Here is a 17,173-nt window from a genome sequence, read left to right as displayed (position 1 = left end):
ACAAGAATGATTAAAGGTCTTGAGAACATGACCTATGAAGGAAGGCTGAAGGAATTGGGTTTGTTTAGTTTGGAAAAGAGAAGACTGAGAGGGGACATGATAGCAGTTTTCAGGTATCTAAAAGGGTGTCATCAGGAGGAGGGAGAAAACTTGTTCACCTTAGCCTCCAATGATAGAACAAGAAGCAATGGGCTTAAACTGCAGCAAGGGAGATTTAGGTTGGACATTAGGAAAAAGTTCCTAACTGTCAGGGTAGTTAAACACTGGAATAGATTGCCTAGGGAAGTTGTGGAATCTCCATCTCTGGAGATATTTAAGAGTAGGTTAGATAAATGTCTATCAGGGATGGTCTAGACAGTATTTGGTCCTGCCATGAGGGCAGGGGACTGGACTCGATGACCTCTCGAGGTCCCTTCCAGTCCTAGAGTCTATGAGTCTATGAGTCTATGAGTCTATAAAATTGCTAACCACAAAGAGATGCCTCCTGAAAACAGGATGCAAGAAAGTGTCATGTGATAAAAAGCTAGTATGCAAGCTTTCACTTAGACCCCAGACTTGTGTGGCTTGGTTGTTTAAATATAATTAATGGCTAGTCGGTGTTAAACATTTGCTCATTTCCACACATTCTCATGACAGTGTGTGAATTAAAATACTTGGAAAGTAGTTTAAAAGGTGAGGTTGGAGTCTAGGACATGTGAGAACTTTATCCTATTAACCTTTTGCCTACACACCTAAAAGCTCTTTCAAACGTTTCTTAGCAATGCTAACTTGAACTAACATTAACTAGAACATTTGGCCAACTAAAGGTACTCAGGCCTACATCCAAATATGGACTATGTTACCTACACTATCTACGATCTTTAAATACCCATATAAGCTCCATCACAGAGCATCTCCCAAGTATTTGAAGATAAGAATAACTGCGAACAGTATGGAGTCCGGTGGCACTTTAAAGACTAACAGATTTATTTGGGCATAAGCTTTTGAGGGTAAAAAACCCACTTCTTCAGATGCATGGAGTAAAAATTACAAATGCAGGCATTATATAATGACATGTGAAGAGAAGGGAGTTACCTCACAAGTGGAGAACCAGTGTTGAACAGTATCTTTCTTTTCTGCCATGCTGAAGGAAAAGTAGCTTGCTTACAAATTTATTTAAGGTGAGAGTAAGTAAAGAGTGTGGCGAGTAACCACAGGGCCTAGAGAAGCCAAATTAAAAAGATGAGCTTGGATTAAATAAATAGTTTCATTGGCTATCCATCCCCAATGTGGCAGTATCTTATGGTGCACTGGAAAGCAACGCTCTCCAAAGTAAAAGGTGGTGAGGGTCTTTTTTTCCAGCTTTGGAAGCTATGTGATTATGTTCTGGAGCATAAAGAACATATTCTTTTCATTTTAGCCAATATACTATGTTATTGTTGTTCATGCTCAGATGTCTCTTCCGTTTACAAATTATGCTAAACTATTAGCCGCAACATTTTCTTGTGATGTCCAGGGAATTCCAAGAGTTTACAATAGGTTAAGTAGAAAGATATAGTAATTCCTTTTGGCTCTTATCTACTCCTTTTTTGTTTCAACGAGTGTATACCTATTCACATATTATGGTTCAAAACTACTAGGAGCACCCACATGATTTTGATTAAATGATTCATATGCTCCCTTTCAATAAACCCTTTTTAGCTGAAAATTTCTTTATCACAATCTCCTCCTCAAATTCCAACACTACATTATCGTTTCCATCTCTCTTTGACCATAATAATTTACTCAAAGGTAGATGAACCATCTTTCTATGTATCTATCCATTTCTCTTATAGTCCATCCCCTTGTATATAAAGGGCACCATGTTTTGTTTACAAATGGATATCCAAGCACAATTTTTATGAGATCCACTGGGAATGCCACATAACATGGGTTTATATAACAAAAGGGTGCTTAAATTTCTCTGCCATTCAGTTGGGCTTCAGGAGTTGATGTGACTTTGAAATGAATGAGACCGCCACCAAACTTCTCTTCGTGTTATTGTTCCAGTCAATAAACAGTCATATCCCTCACAAAACTGACTACTTTCATCAAGTCTTCAAAAAACACACCAAACTAGTAGACAATACTATTTTTTGTTTTTTATTTTTATTTTATTGTTTAACATTTCATTACTTTAGATTTCAGACTGACAATTTTTTATGCCAGCTTTTTTGGTGTGTCCATTTGAGCAGGGAGTGTGACATTTCTATAATTGTACAGTGACAAGGACACCAATGGAACTTGCTCCCATGCTGCGCCTCACAAACATACAAAAACTAACTAATTTACCATCCTTCAAAACCCTTTTCCCATTACCTACAAAAAAAACTTGACAGCGGTTAAGCTGCTGGCATGCTGAGATCATTGCCTATCATGCTGGCCAATGTCTCATTGTTTCCTTGTATTCCCCCATCTCTCTGTATCCACCTGTTACCTCTTGTCTTATACTAAGATTGTAAGCTCTTTGGGGCAGGAACTATCTTCTTGTTCTGTGTTCATACAGCACCTACCACAATGGGCTCCAAGGAACTACAGTAACACAAATAAAAACAGTTAGTAATTACTGTATGCAGATCGTATCTTTGCAACAGAATGGCCAAAAACTCAATGCAGCTTATGTTCTGCAGATATGCTAGATACATCACAAATTTAGAGGGAGATTCTATATTCTCAGAGTTTGCAGAATTTCTGCACACAGAATTCTGGCATCCCTTACTAGGATACTGTTTAAATGCACACAAACCATATGAAAATTCAGCTTGGAAAAGTGCAAGCTAACACATCTGAAGAAAATTAATCTAGGTCACAGTTACTCTATGATAAGGAAAAAACTGGAAAACAGTAATGCAGTCAGAGACATAAAAGTATAAACAGGAATACAGAGCATATCAGAATGGGGCCAAATAATGTAATTACAGGGCTTAAACTATTCTCATGATGTAAGAGAATGTGAAACTTTATTACTTTAATTTGAGGTGTCACTTGACATAGCCATGTAATTTCTGGATAAGCTGTTCATCCTTAAATGGAAACCTAGGTGTCTTTTTAAAAAGTGAGGATCCATATGTGAAAATAAAAGAGGCAACTAAATTTTTAAATACTTAAATAGGTAGTCCACATATCCAGTGCTTAAATATTGAATGCTGACAAGGATACATTTGAACAAATAGTAATCGTTCTTGGTACATAATGCATCTCTCATTCCAAAAGAAGGGTGGAACAGGTACCTCTACAAAAAAACTTCATTTGCGTGCGCTAAAGATGTATGGGTACATGTAATTTAATTTTCCAGGACTGGTAACTCTGCGTATGCAGATGCCTATTGACTCACACCAATAAGGGCTGCTAGAGAAGCTAGAGCAGGCTTGCAATTTTGCAGATCATCTGGTTTTGGAAGTGTAGCTCTGTAAAATATCTCAACTTCTGCATAAACAAACATCTTAAAAATGACGCTATGCAGTCACAACTCAGACTTTTCAATCATCCTATTCCCTTTTCCCTACTATATTCATCTTTCAGTGTCACCCATTTTAGATTCTGATATAAAATACCACAAAGTTCTTGTATATGGAATGCAATCCTTCCTCCACCCCGCACCACAGACTACATTTAATCTTTGAAACTCCTTTAGAGTAAGAATTTTAAATCATATATGTCCACCTACCATACTTCTTGTGGTAGGTTTAAAGTGATGCTGCCTTTGATTTCATCCCCAAAGCGCAGGTATCCTAGAGTGGCTAGAGTGATATACAAGGTCATAACAATTCCCATGCCAATGTTCAATGCCTGTGTGAAACGTTGGGCTTCTTTCATTCTATTTTCCAGGGGGAGCACCTGAAGAAAGAGAGACGGTACATAACAAGAACACTGAGTCAATGATTTTCAAATCATCCTGCACTTTCTCTTCTCTTAGACTTTTTTTTCCTTTAAAAACTATTTCTTAAGCTGTCTGGCTTTTATAATAACTAGTACTACCAAAGGATCCAAAGCACTTCACATATTTGTTATGTTACACACACCGTGAAAGAATCATTTGAACTATTGAAAAGCAGCCATCTCTAGAAGAAAGCAACAGCTGCTTAAAGGCACAAAACAACATCACTCTATAGTTTAGGGTAGATGTGTTCAGATGAAAATGCAGAGTGAATTGAAACAGTCAGAATGGAAGTAATTCATACTAGAAAGCGATCAGGACACTACAGGTAACACATCTAATGTTATTATGACTTATTGGTTCATCCCTAAATAATTCTTCATTGCTGAAACCAAATTACCTAGTAAATCACTTTTCTAGGGAAGCAGGCAATAAATTCTCACACAAAGTCCAATTGGTCTGCACACACAGTATTTTAATTCAAATTTAAGCCACGTACCGAAGATAGTGCTGACATTCCTAGATAAGCATATTTTTGCTACATCTTGCAGAACAGCCGTAAAAATTTATCAGAGTGAAGCTGCAAAACTTGGCAGTATTGTAACATCTTTGAACAAAGGAATATCAGGAGATTCCTCAAGCTCCTAACGTTTTGCAACACTTACTGAATAACATCACTTACAACATGTGAGAGCTGATATTGGCAAAACTTAGAGAAGTAGACACCTCACTCATCTTCCAAACAAAGATCTGACAAAAGTTACAGAAGGATAAGAAAAGCCCCCTATTGTGGGTCAGATACTTACTTGGTGTAAACGGACAAAAGTAAATGCTATTGTGATTTACACTAGCTGAGAATCCAGTCCATACAATGTGTTTGATTTGGAACCAGGATGTGAAAGGCTAGTTTAATTCAGAGCTATGTTGCCAATCTGGCTCAGATCACAAACAATGAGTGAAATTGGGACTTGAAAGAGGATGTGCTCCATCCCTGTCCTTTGATGCCCTAGAAACGTCTCAGACTCTGTCCAGTAATGGACAACTTCATGTGATTTACATTCCCTTCACCAACACAAGCTCATGCAGAAAAATTTACAGTGCTCCTGTACCATTAGCACTTTCCCACAGGCCAGAGGGGAACACATTCGGCTCAGCTAGTCCAGGTCCTCTCTCCCAGACTTCCTTCCAGTGTTCTTATATCCCTCAGCTGATCAGCCATCCCAGACTGATTAGCTAATTAGCTGCACATCCCTAGTCTGCCTTCTCTGAGGGATTGATATTTGATTTTTGATGTTTCCAGCATGGGATGTTAGTCCTTTGAAAGTTTTTTGGAAAAAGAAGGCAGTGACTTTAGTTTCCGCACTGTCCTCAGATAGATGTTTCAGTAGGGAAAAATATCTGGTCTTTTCACAGAGCTTTGCTGCTGAGGTACCTCTCTTCCTTCATTTTGTCTGACACAAGATAGCTGCCAAAGAGGTTAGGTGTACTGTTTAGCCTTCTGAGAGAGACTAAAATTTTGCTGGGTTTGTCACTAGTAAATTGTGGGAGGCTTTTAGTGAAAAAGCCATTACGTAATTTCAGAATACAAGAGTCAACTGTGGGAACTCAGCTCAAAGGTTTTTCATTGACATCACTGAAAGATTCCTTAAGATGTTTTAAGAGGATAAAGTTGAGTTACTATGCACTCCAGCTTCCATTCCTCACATGGAGCTGGGGTGAAGTTCCCTACTTGTCTGCCAAAGTCAGATACAGCTGTAAGCAAAAATGGTAAGCTACTATAAAAGAACAACAAATATAGTGTAAGGTGGTGATAAAAAACAGACACCTCTCTAGCTGAACCAAACTGCAAAAGGTTTAACAGATCTTAATGTGGATAAATATCATTGTGCCCAAGAAAGTGATGTGACTTGTCAGAGGTCACAGAGGAGCTTGAAGCAATCAAATAGGGAGCTGGAAGAAATCATGATGAGAAATACAACCTACATCTCACATTTGAATTGAAAAAGTTGAATATGTATTTCCCTTGCTATCAACCACAGCACATTGGACCTCCTTATGGGTAAATTGCAACTGCTCTATTAGTCCATTTTGATTACTTAGGCCTGGTTTACACTAGAGGGAGGGATGGATCTAGGTTACACAACTTCAGCTACGTGAATCACGTAGCTGAAGTCGACATACTTAGATCTACTTACCAAGGTGTCTTTACTGTGGTAAATCGATGGTTGACGCTCTCCCATCGACTCCGCCTGTGCCTCTCGCCCTGGTGGAGTACCAGCGTCGACGGGAGAGCGCTCGGCAGTCGATTTATTGCATCTAGACTACACACGATAAATCTACCTCCACTGGATTGATCGCTGCCTGTTGATCCAACCGGTAACGTAGACAAGCCCTCTGTCTACAAATTTCTTTAAAAAATAGAATTCCTATCTTTAAAAGTTAAAAATGTGTTTGCTCTAAACTTTTTTTTAATTTCTTTGAAAAAATACAAGTTCATGGCAATCACCTGAATGCAGATGAATACACTCAGTTCCAGTGCAGAAGCATTTAAATAATTTTATTTTTTATTTTCTAATTGAATTACAGCAGCCAGTGCGCCATTTTATGTTCCATTATACCATCATGTGTTTAAACATTAATGATCATACTCTGAAAAACCCATGTTTCACTATGAAAACAAAGAATGAAGAAAGAAAGTAACCATGGCAGATTATAGGGCTATTAACCGAGACAAATTGTGAGTCTTGCTATTTAGCTACCAAGTACACTTGTTATTCAGTGCCTCATTGACCTTAAATCGTATCACATTTTATGAACAGATGAAAGAACTTTCTACATTTACAAGACATGTTCAAACATCACCAACCTCACTTTAAACACTATAACCTGCATTTAAGCTTTGAATGTAAAGGAACACAAGCTACACAAACTGAAGAACAAATGGAAGATAGCTGTATAGTCAAAGAAAGATACATATCCATATACTTGGGCCTTGATTCAATATGGCACTGAACCATGTGCCTCACTGATTTCAGCAAGAATATTGCTGAATCAGGACTTTAATTATCAATATACTACATCCAACTTTCAACCATGCTCATTTATGATTCCTACCAGGTCCAATTTGAGCTGCCTCCATAATTGCAGCTATTGTATAAATGGTAAAGATGTGTAAAATAAACAAAAAAAAAATCCTGTTCTTAGGTTGTTGCTGCCATCATAGGTCATGTTTCATCTTTATTTATCTTCTAAGATTTTCTGAATCTAAATACTGTACTTAGCAGGAGTATGGGTTCCCAATCACAGTTACTGCCATCAGAGTGAGATGTTTTCCTTGGCAGATGGCACCAAATAGAGTAAATGGACCATGATCTCATCTCATCTAGGACCACATTCTGGAAGGCGCTGAGCATTCTCCAGTCCCATTGACTTCAGTGAAAATAAAGGGCACTAAACACGATATAGGACTGGTCTGTATATAACAAATAAATAACAACTATTTATAAGAAATCGCGATCTACCTACACTTTGTCTTAATGACAAATTTTGGAACTGACCATTATCAAGGAACCAAGGATGCTCAAAATAGATCCAGGGAATGGCCCACGTTGCAATGGATTGAGAAGGAAAACAGGAGAACATGCATTAGTGCTGGTTATTTCTAACATTGTATTCTACTGTTGGTCACTTATTTCTCCAGTGGTTGAATAGTTTTTCATTATCAACTTGAGTCCAGTCAGTATATAGACCCTGTTGCGATGACTGCATGGAGCCTAACATTCTAACTGAAGGCAACAGTGATAAAGCAGATGTGGAAAATGCCTTCTAGTCTCTTAACTGGATTACATTTGGGTTTTTGAAGAATTGAGCTGAACAGGCTTTTTTGCTGGTGCCAGAAATTAAGTCGCTTTTCTTAAATCCTTTTTTAGTGATTTTCTTTAAAGATATTCAATTTTAAACTAGATGACTGAATGGCATTTTAAAATGAAAAAAATAAAAATAAAAAGCATACATCTGACTCACTTTAATTTAACTGTAGCACTGTATGCTGTCTGCACCAGACCATATGCTCTTGAACGGATGTTGAAAAGGCAATGCTACACTAATTCAGTATCTCATATTGATGGCTTTCATGCTGCTGTGTGCTAGTTCAGCCAAGTATTTCTGTGGATACAGATGGCTTTCATAAATCTAGTCCAGTGGTTCCCAAACTTTTCAATCCTGCAATCCCTCTATCACATATATAATTAGTGCATGACCCACTGTTGTGATAAATTATGCTAAAAGGAGAGGCCATGTAGAGTGGGGCTTTCCCCCCACAGGTAGGGAGAGTGTCGCAGAAGACAAAGTCACATATTATGTACTAGGTATTTCCCTTGCTTTTCTTTCATTTTACTTTTGTTACTCTGCCTCCTCTGTGGTTTCTCTCCCCAACTTTACATGGCCCTTCCCTGCCCCAGGGACAGCACAGAGGAGATGAGCTATTTTAAATTAACCCACAGTAGTTACTCTCTAAGCTGTATTGTCTTCCTTATGTTATTTTTTTCCTTTTACCACTTTGCAAAAATAACCCATCCCACTTCCTGCTTCACCAGCCTGGAGGTTTTTGGCCCATACCATTTTCTTCATGGAACATAAAAAGCTCAATTCATTGATTACATACTTCTCTCTCCTGATTATACATGCCTTTTAAATTACAAAACTTAAAAATATGACTAACTTGCTTGTATCCTCCCTAAAGAACCAAATGGCAACCCAAAAAATGCCCAAAATTCATTGGTTGAGAACCACAATCTAGCCTTTGTAATAGCTCAAGTAGTCAGATATGGTCACTTATGCTACGCATTTTCCCCTACATTTCAAATTGTGTATAATCGTAGGAATCACCACCAAAAACCTATGTTGTATGTCCATCATCTGCCTGGAGTGTCTCAGTACAATCAGACTGTGATGAAGCTTAGAAACTTCACATCAGCATGGAAAAAATAATAGAGAACCTATAGCTCAGTTAGCCCTGTCTCCCTACACCTGCAGCCAATGACAGGCTTGGAGGGAGAAGAGCAGAGAATCTGGCTCAGTTCAGGGCTGACGGGTGAAAAGGCAGGAGCTAGCTGCCCCCCGCCTGAGGGGAGTGTCACTAAGAGCCTGACAGCCAGGACAGCCACTGGGGAAGAAGCACTGTGTCCCTGACCGAGGGAGACTGCTGATGAGACCGAGAAGCGCCCAAAATCTGAGTGAACTGGGTGACTGAACTATAGAGATATTGTGGGGTTAGGTCCCATCAGACTTACAGCTGCCTGCCCAGAAGAAGCTGAGGGCACGGCAAGAAGAGGGCACTACTTGAGTTGAGTCCTACAAACTGTTAAAGGACATGCTCCAAACTTAAAGGGCAGCGATAGGAAGTAGCCCAGGGCAATGAACTTAGACTCTCTGCCAGAAGGTCCCTGTTTGGAGGTTATTTGCACAGGGCCCTGGGTGAGGACCCAGGGGAGTGAGGACCCTGGTCTGCCTACCACATCACCGTAAGGACTGAGGCACCTCAGCCAGGGAAACAAGGGGCTGAAAGCCAAATGTGCCAACCAGTAGGCTGCCCAGCCTTCCAAGCACCATTACACAGGGTTTGCACCAAGCTGCAGGGTACTGTCCAATTCCAATTTAAAAGCTCCACTGCACTTTTTATATGATTTGACTTAAGAAATACAAACACAAGCAGATTCCAGAAAATCAGATAAGGAATGATTTAACGTCTGTAGCCAGTAAGAATTAAGCTTGTACTAGATCCTTCAAAAGCATTTTTTAAATATTTAAATTCTTACATTTTGTTTCTCCTCTTCAGAAAACTGCACTAAAGTATCCTGATAAGATTGTGGTAACTGTCCCTTCCTTCTCTTTTTAATTATCAGTTTCAATTAAGAGCCAGACTTGGCAGTTGCTTTGTTTCTGTTTCAGATACAAATTGCTCACCAATTTTCCCAAATACAAATAAAGCACAGTTAGAGAAACAAATATATTATAGCAAATAAATGTTTATCAAATGTTTCCCTTTCTCACAAAAGACATCTACAATCAAGTGCTCCTGTTACAAAATAAGTCTCCTGCAGTGAGGCAAAACATAAAATAGTAGAGTACAACAGGAAAAATAGGTGCACGACTATCCACTCTATTACTGAATTACAGAGCTAGAGAAGCAGATCCTTAGCTAGTGTAAATCTGCACAACCCACCTCTAGCGCATGGACTGTAGCCTATTTACACCCCAGTGACTCTCTCTTTGACCACCTTCAGTGAACCTTATTCAAAAGAAGCCACATGCCACTTAAGTGCCTACCTGACTCTTTGCTTCATCTCTGCCCACCTACAGGGAAAAATGGAAAGATAATCCAGTGCGTGTGAGAAACTGGGGATAAAGACTCACCATTTATTTGGAGATTATGGGCCTCCATATTTTGGCCAAGAATTGAATGGTTATGTAGTCTTACCCATACTGTCTCAGTCCTAGGAGTGGTCCTTCCAAAAATACAGTGAGTCATCCTGACTATGGCAGATGGTTTGCCCACAGCAACAGAGAAAACCAACATCAAGCATCCCTCTCTTCCAGCTGACACAAGATAGTGCACACCACTTTAAAGTTATTAGTTCAAAAGTCCTTTTCTTGTAAAACATTCTGACACCACTGTGATTATAGCACAAGTGAGACAGTTATGAACAAAAGACAACATATTACTTCATGATGTAATATTCTCATGTCCTTAAAATGTCTCTTAATAACAGTTTTCCCCTCAGAGTCCAAATCCCTTTCAGAGTGATTGTTAAGAGTGGATGTTTGATTTTAAACACTCTGTTTATCAGATCCAAGCAATGTTACTGAACTGTTTCTTTAAAAGAATTTCTCCATATGTCGGGGTGCTCCTGACTGTACCCAGTAGGGCCATTCTGGGATGGATAATTAAGACTCTTTGGATCCAGTAACAATGCTTATGTTCTGAATGTCTCCCCTCAGTTTTGGGACACCATTTTTCAGTGAATATTCAAAGAGGTTATTTAGGCTGGAAGTGCCATATGCTAGGCAAAATACAATTCTAATAGTACATGTTATTTTGACCTGTACAGTAAAATCATCTAAAGTACATTTTGTAACAAAACTGCAGCTCAATTATGCTTACTCCAGAAAAAGAGTACAGAAGCTAAATAAACTAAACTCTGACACATACAACAAATTTAATTTACAAGACTAGTATTTTAGTTAAAGATTTAAAATACAAAACTAGAATTCTATTGGTACTTAAATACTCTGTGTTAATACTGCTCCATCAATAAAGAGATGATTTATATGGAAAAACAATTTCTCCTTTAAATGGGAGCATTAAAGTGCTTTGAATCCCAGGACAGCTAAGAAACTTAATAACTAAAACCCTGATCTTGCAAACTATGTAAATAGGACTACTCATATTTGTTAAGTTACTAACGTGAGTAAGGGTTTGCAGGTTTGAGGCTTAATTTAGTGATACTGACCTGCAACAAAAATAAGATTAATTATTCCAGCATAATTGCACCTAGTGCTGTGCCATTACTACCATTTTCAAGTTGTTTGACATATCCGAACAGCACTGTTTTAAGATTATTTTTATGGGCTTTTAGTTTATTTGAGACATACAGACAGCTAGTGCAGTATCTACTGAACATTACTGTCCTGGTGAAATATATGTATCAAAATTGTATATAAAGTTATAAATTTAAACTGTATAACACTGCAGTAACATGTTCCAGAATTAGAAAGGCAGACCCAAACCAGTTTTTCAGAGACAAAGACACGTCTGGAATTGCCAGTGTATTAAAAAATCAAGTGGGCTACCACTTACTTAAGCTTTCTCAAGCAATCATAGAATATCAGGGTTGGAAGGGACCTCAGAAGGTCATCTAGTCCAATCCCCTGCTCAAAGCAGGACCAATTCCCAAACAGATTTTTGCCCCAGATCCCTAAATGGCCCCCTCAAGGAATGAACTCACAACCCTGAGTTTAGCAGGCCAATGCTCAAACACTGAGCTATCCCTCTCCATAATGGGAAGATATAAATGAGACATTTACATTTAATTACAGGGCCACGTCAGATCTTATGTCCACATGAGACGACTTGTCACCTGCACCCCAGCAGCAGGTAATCCTGAAAGAGGGGACGATGGTATAAGAATGAGAGACAGTGACCTCGAATTTACCTCTCTCCTCCATCTCTGCTCATCACATCAACGACTCTCAAAGAACTGAACTAAGGGGGAAGAGGCCCAGCCTGAAAGGACACCCAGCCTGTGAAATTTACTGCTGCGTATAGTGAGAGAAAACCTTTTGTTTTTAAATTCACTTAGCTTGTTACGTTAGGTATTAGCTTGCATTTTATTCTATTATTTTCTTCTGTAACCAATCTTGACTTTTATGCATCATCACTTGTAATCACTTAAAATCTGTCTTTCTGTACTTAATAAACTTATCTTATTGTTTTACCTTAACCAGTGTGTTTGGATTAAAGTGTGTGGGAAACTCCGTTTGGTGTAGCAAAACTGGTGCATATATCATTTTCCTGTGACAAAATGATGGACCTTCTCTAAGCTTGTATTGTTCGGAAGGGTACTGAGCAGCACAAGATGCACATTTCTGGGAGAACAAGGCTGGGACTAAGAATTCACAGTTGTCGCCCTTCATGAGAGACCGGTCAGCATGCTCATGTATTTAGCTGGGAATGAATTTGCATGCTAAAGGCTGTGTGAGCAGGTCAGAAGTGGATGTTCTGACTGCAAAGCGATATAAAAGGTATCCCAGACTAGAGAATTAAGGAGACCAGCCGTTCAACAGTCCAGATTGTACCCTGGGGAATGTCACAGTTTGCATCTTTAAATTTACAATAATTTAATAGTAAATATTAAACAGACAAGATGTGCCTTTTGCCTAGCAGCTGCACCAAGGGATGTGGGGGGGGTTATCACATGATCTGGATTCTGTTGCCATCTCTGACACTCGCTATGGGGCCCTGGACAAGTCATTTCATCTTTCTGTACCACATGAGTGAAATGGGAAAAAATATCTATTACAAACCTCAAGCATGAGATGAGGATTAATGAAGAACCATGAGATCTTCAGAGAGAACATATTTTTTGCAATATTACCTTTGGGAATATGGCATGGGAGCATCTTCATAAATCCAACAGTTTGGGATTGTAACTCAAAGTAACTTTAATTCTTTCTCTGACTTCAATCCAATTATCAAAGTCCATCTATTTAGGTGTTGGTAATGATAGGGCAGTAAGTGAAGGGTATACATAAGGAAAACTGAATTTGATAAAGAATTACCAACAACCTAGCCTGAGGCTTCACTACACTTCTGCAGAAGATGAATATAGCAGGCAAGGAATGGTGTACAGCCAATAACTAAAATAGTGTATCAGCTACATAAAGCAATGCACTATGCTCACACCCATTTACCTAGAGTTCTTGGTTTTGCAGAAGCTTGGTAATGTAATGCTTGGTAATCGGCCAGGTACTGATTCTTATTGTGCTTGGAAAGTGTTCAAAGTATGTCCATTAATGATATGGTAACTGTTAGCTTTGGAGGTCAACATGGGAGCCTGAATTGGAAGATATATCCTCCTGAGAATTCTTTTATTTTGTATATCTTGTCAAATGCCTTCAGAGAACTGAAAGACACTAATGCGGTAGATGTACACTGATCCACAGATGCCCCAACTGTACATTAAGATGTCATGTTACCTGTTAAATGTCTATCCCTGACAAATCCAGTCTGGTCTTAAAAACACCAGACCAGAGAGTTAAACTAGCAGGTTTGGACTTTTTTGTTTTTAAAATGGATAATGTTAAGCTGCCAAAAGAGTTTTTGACAATGAGTGGCTTTTATCGCAAAGCCACAGTTCTAACAAGCTCCTCTGCATCAGTTTCAAAATCCAAAACAATGACAATTCATGTCTTTTTTTCCCTCTTCTAAATCCTGGAATTGGTTAGCTGCTGCCTAATATGATTCCAAAGCCTCTGTCTTTTTGTATACAAAATACCACTCCACCTTTTACTGCAAAACAGTGATATCCAAGTTCAAAAGTAGCCTTAACAGACATCTGGAAGAAACAGGCTAAACAAAAATGAGGAGCCTTATTTTCCTACTCTGAAATTAATGTTTAAAAGTAACATTGCATTTTCTGTTCACTAAACTAATCAGTGTACAAAACTCAACAAGAAAAAAAATACTGAATTGCACAGATTTATATTTAAAGGGACAGAAAAGCATGTTATTTTGTCTGAACAATATGAATCAATTTTCTTTTTGTTGCAATTTTCAATTACAGAATCACTTTCACATTTTTTTGTGGAGGGGGGAGGCATGTTAAATGACAAATACTACAGGAGCTTCTCAGTCATATGTGGTGAATATATTCCTGATGACAACACACACACACACACACAATTATGAAATATTCTATTCATACTCTGTGTATTGTAAAGTTCTATCTGTACTGCAATACAACTCAATCCAGAGGCCCAGCTTTGGCATAGTTCCAGACATAACATAGTGCTTTATCCTCAGTGTTAAGTCCCATCTGCACTACAAGTTCAAGGGAGCCATGTTGTGATCAAGTCTCATGAATCTTGTATTTTCACATGAGCCCTTTCTTATTCTGAACAAGATGCTGCTGAACAAAGGTTAGTTACATTTGCTTAGTAGTAGTATGGCAGGACATCAGATCTGCTGGAAACCTGGCATTAGCCTCGGAAATGTCATATATCAATTAGTAAAGAAAGCATCTGCAGAATGCCTACTTCGAAGAGTGGAGATAAACACAGATTTTGTTTGACTGCGTGTTCCAATAAGTGCACTTATATGGATGTGCAATAATCCAAATGTAAATTCTGCAATTATTTGAACTGAATGTTAAACACAAACATCCATGTTACATTTGTAATCATCCAGAAAAATGTGTTTATTTGAAGGTAATCCAATAACAGCAAATACTGAAAATACAAAAAACATAGTAGTGAAGCACTGGAATGGGCTATCTAGGGAGGTGGTGGAATCTTCATCCTTAGAAGTTTCTAAGGCCCAGCTTGACAAAGACCTGGGTGGGATGATTTAGTTGGGGTTGGTCTTGCATTGAGCAGGGGGTTAGACTGGATGACCTCCTGAGGTCTCTTCCAACTCTAATCTTCTATGACTCTATGAAAATGAACATGCGTTGGTCCACACTGCTTTGGACCTGTCATCAGCATGGATGTATGTCCTCTGAAATGGTGGCTGAAGCATAAAGGGACATATGAATCTTTAGCACATCTGGCACATAAATATCTTGCAACTCCGGCTATAATAATGACATACAAATGTCTGTTCTCGCTTTCAGAGAACACTGTAAACAAGAAGTGGGCAGCATTATCTCCTGCAAATGTAAACAAACTTGTTTGTCTGAGCAATTGGCTGTACAGGAAGTAGGACTGAGTGGACTTTCTAGGCTCTGAAGTTTTATATAGTTTTATTTTTGAATGCACAGGTTTTTGTACATAATTCTACATCTGTAAGTTCAATTTTCATGATAAAGAGACTGCGCTACAGTATTGTATTAGGTGAACTCAAAAATACTATTTCTTTTGTTTTTTACATGCCTGACTAACTTAATTGCCTTCTATGATGAGATAACTGGCTCTCTGGATGAGGGGAAAGCAGTGGGCGTGTTACTCCTTGACTTTAGCAAAGCTTTTCATATGGTCTCCCACAGTATTCTTCCCAGTAAGTTAAAGAATTATGGGCTCAATGAATGGACTATAAAGTGGATAGAAAGCTGGCTAGATCGTCGGGCTCAACAGATAGTGATCAATGGCTCCATGTCTAGTTGGCAGCCGGTATCAAGCGGAGTGCCCGAAAGGTCGGTCCTGGGGCCAGTTTTGTTCAATATCTTCATTAATGATATGGAGGATGGTGTGGATTGCATGCTCAGCGAGTTTGCAGATGACACTAAACTGGGAGGAAAGGTAGATATGCTGGAGGGTAGGGATAGGATACTGAGGGACCTATACAAATTGGAGGATTGGGCCAAAAGAAATCTGATGAAGTTCAACAAGGACAAGGGCAGAGTTTTGCACTTAGGAAGGAAGAATCTCATGCACAGCTACAGGCTAGAGACCTACTGGTTAAGCAGCAGTTCTGCAGCAGAGGACCTGGGGATTACAGTGGACAAGAAGCTAGATATGAGTCGACAGTGTGCCCTTGTTGCCAAGAAGGCTAACAGCATTTTGGGCTGTATACATAGGATCATTGTCAGCAGATAGAGGGACACGATCATTCCCCTCTATTCAGCATTGGTGAGGCCTCATCTGGAGTATTGTGTCCAGTTTTGGGCCCCACACTACAAGGAGGATGTGGAAAAATTGGAAAGAGTTCAGCAGAGGGCAACAAAAATGAGTAGAGGGTTGGAGCACATGACTTATGAGGAGAGGCTGAGGGAACTGGGATTATTTAGTCTGCAGAAGAGAAGAATGAAGGGGGATTTGATAGCTGCTTTCAACTACCTAAAAGGGGGTTCCAACGAGGATGGAGCCCAGCTGTTCTCAGTGATAGCAGATAACAGAACAAGGAGCAATGGTCTGAAAGTTGCAGTGGGGGAGGTCTAGATTGGACATTAGGAACAACTTTTTCACTAGGAGGGTGGTGAAGCACTAGAATGGGTTACCCAGGGAGGTGGTGGAATCTCCTTCCTTAGAGGTTTTTAAGGTCAGGCTTGACAAAGCCCTGGCTGGGATGATTTAGTTGGAGATTAGGTCCTGCTTTGAGAAGGGGGTTGGACTAGATGATCTCCTGAGGTTCCTTCCAACCCTGATATTCTAAGATTCTAAATATTTGTAATAAAAATAAATATAAAATGAGCACTGCACACTTTGTATTCTGTGTTGTAATTGAAATCAAAATATTTGAAAATGTAGAAAACATCCAAAAATATTTAAATAAATGGTTTTCTATTATTGTTTAACAGCACAATTAATCGCAATTAATATTTTTAATCTGTGGACAGCCCTAGCGGTCTCTAGTGCATATTTTTTCATAGGGGTAAACAATGTGCCTGGGTAAAGTGTGCAAGGAAACCCAGTGTTACATGATGAATCACTTCCCAGGCACCTCCTCACAGCCTGTTGTTTTTTTTTGTGGCACCTGCCTCAGTTTCCCTTATTGGACTCCTTTAAAAATTCCACAGTCTTTTCTGTTCCTATATCATCCTGGTTTATCATCATAGAAATGTA

General features: G+C 39.0%; 1 protein-coding gene and 1 non-coding gene across 5 annotated transcripts in view; one reads left to right on the top strand and one right to left on the bottom strand.

Annotated features, from left to right (window-relative positions):
• SLC36A4 (solute carrier family 36 member 4) overlaps nt 1-17,173 on the bottom strand; it is a 226,010-nt gene that overhangs the window by 140,524 nt on the left and 68,313 nt on the right. For all 4 annotated transcript variants that reach the window (XM_050941724.1, XM_050941743.1, XM_050941750.1 and 1 more), the window contains one exon: nt 3,686-3,855. In XM_050941724.1, the coding sequence (XP_050797681.1) occupies nt 3,686-3,855 (170 nt within the window). The remainder of the gene's footprint in view (nt 1-3,685; nt 3,856-17,173) is intronic.
• Nucleotides 7,933-8,073, top strand: LOC127043368 (small nucleolar RNA SNORA8). Its single transcript, XR_007772229.1, has one exon. It is a non-coding gene; the product is annotated as a small nucleolar RNA SNORA8 (small nucleolar RNA).

The sequence above is a fragment of the Gopherus flavomarginatus genome, chromosome 1 (genome assembly GCF_025201925.1).
Source record: "Gopherus flavomarginatus isolate rGopFla2 chromosome 1, rGopFla2.mat.asm, whole genome shotgun sequence".
Taxonomy (NCBI): Eukaryota; Metazoa; Chordata; order Testudines; family Testudinidae; genus Gopherus; species Gopherus flavomarginatus.
The sequence above is the reverse complement of the archived record's forward strand: the minus strand, read 5'-3'. Positions and strand labels throughout refer to the sequence as shown.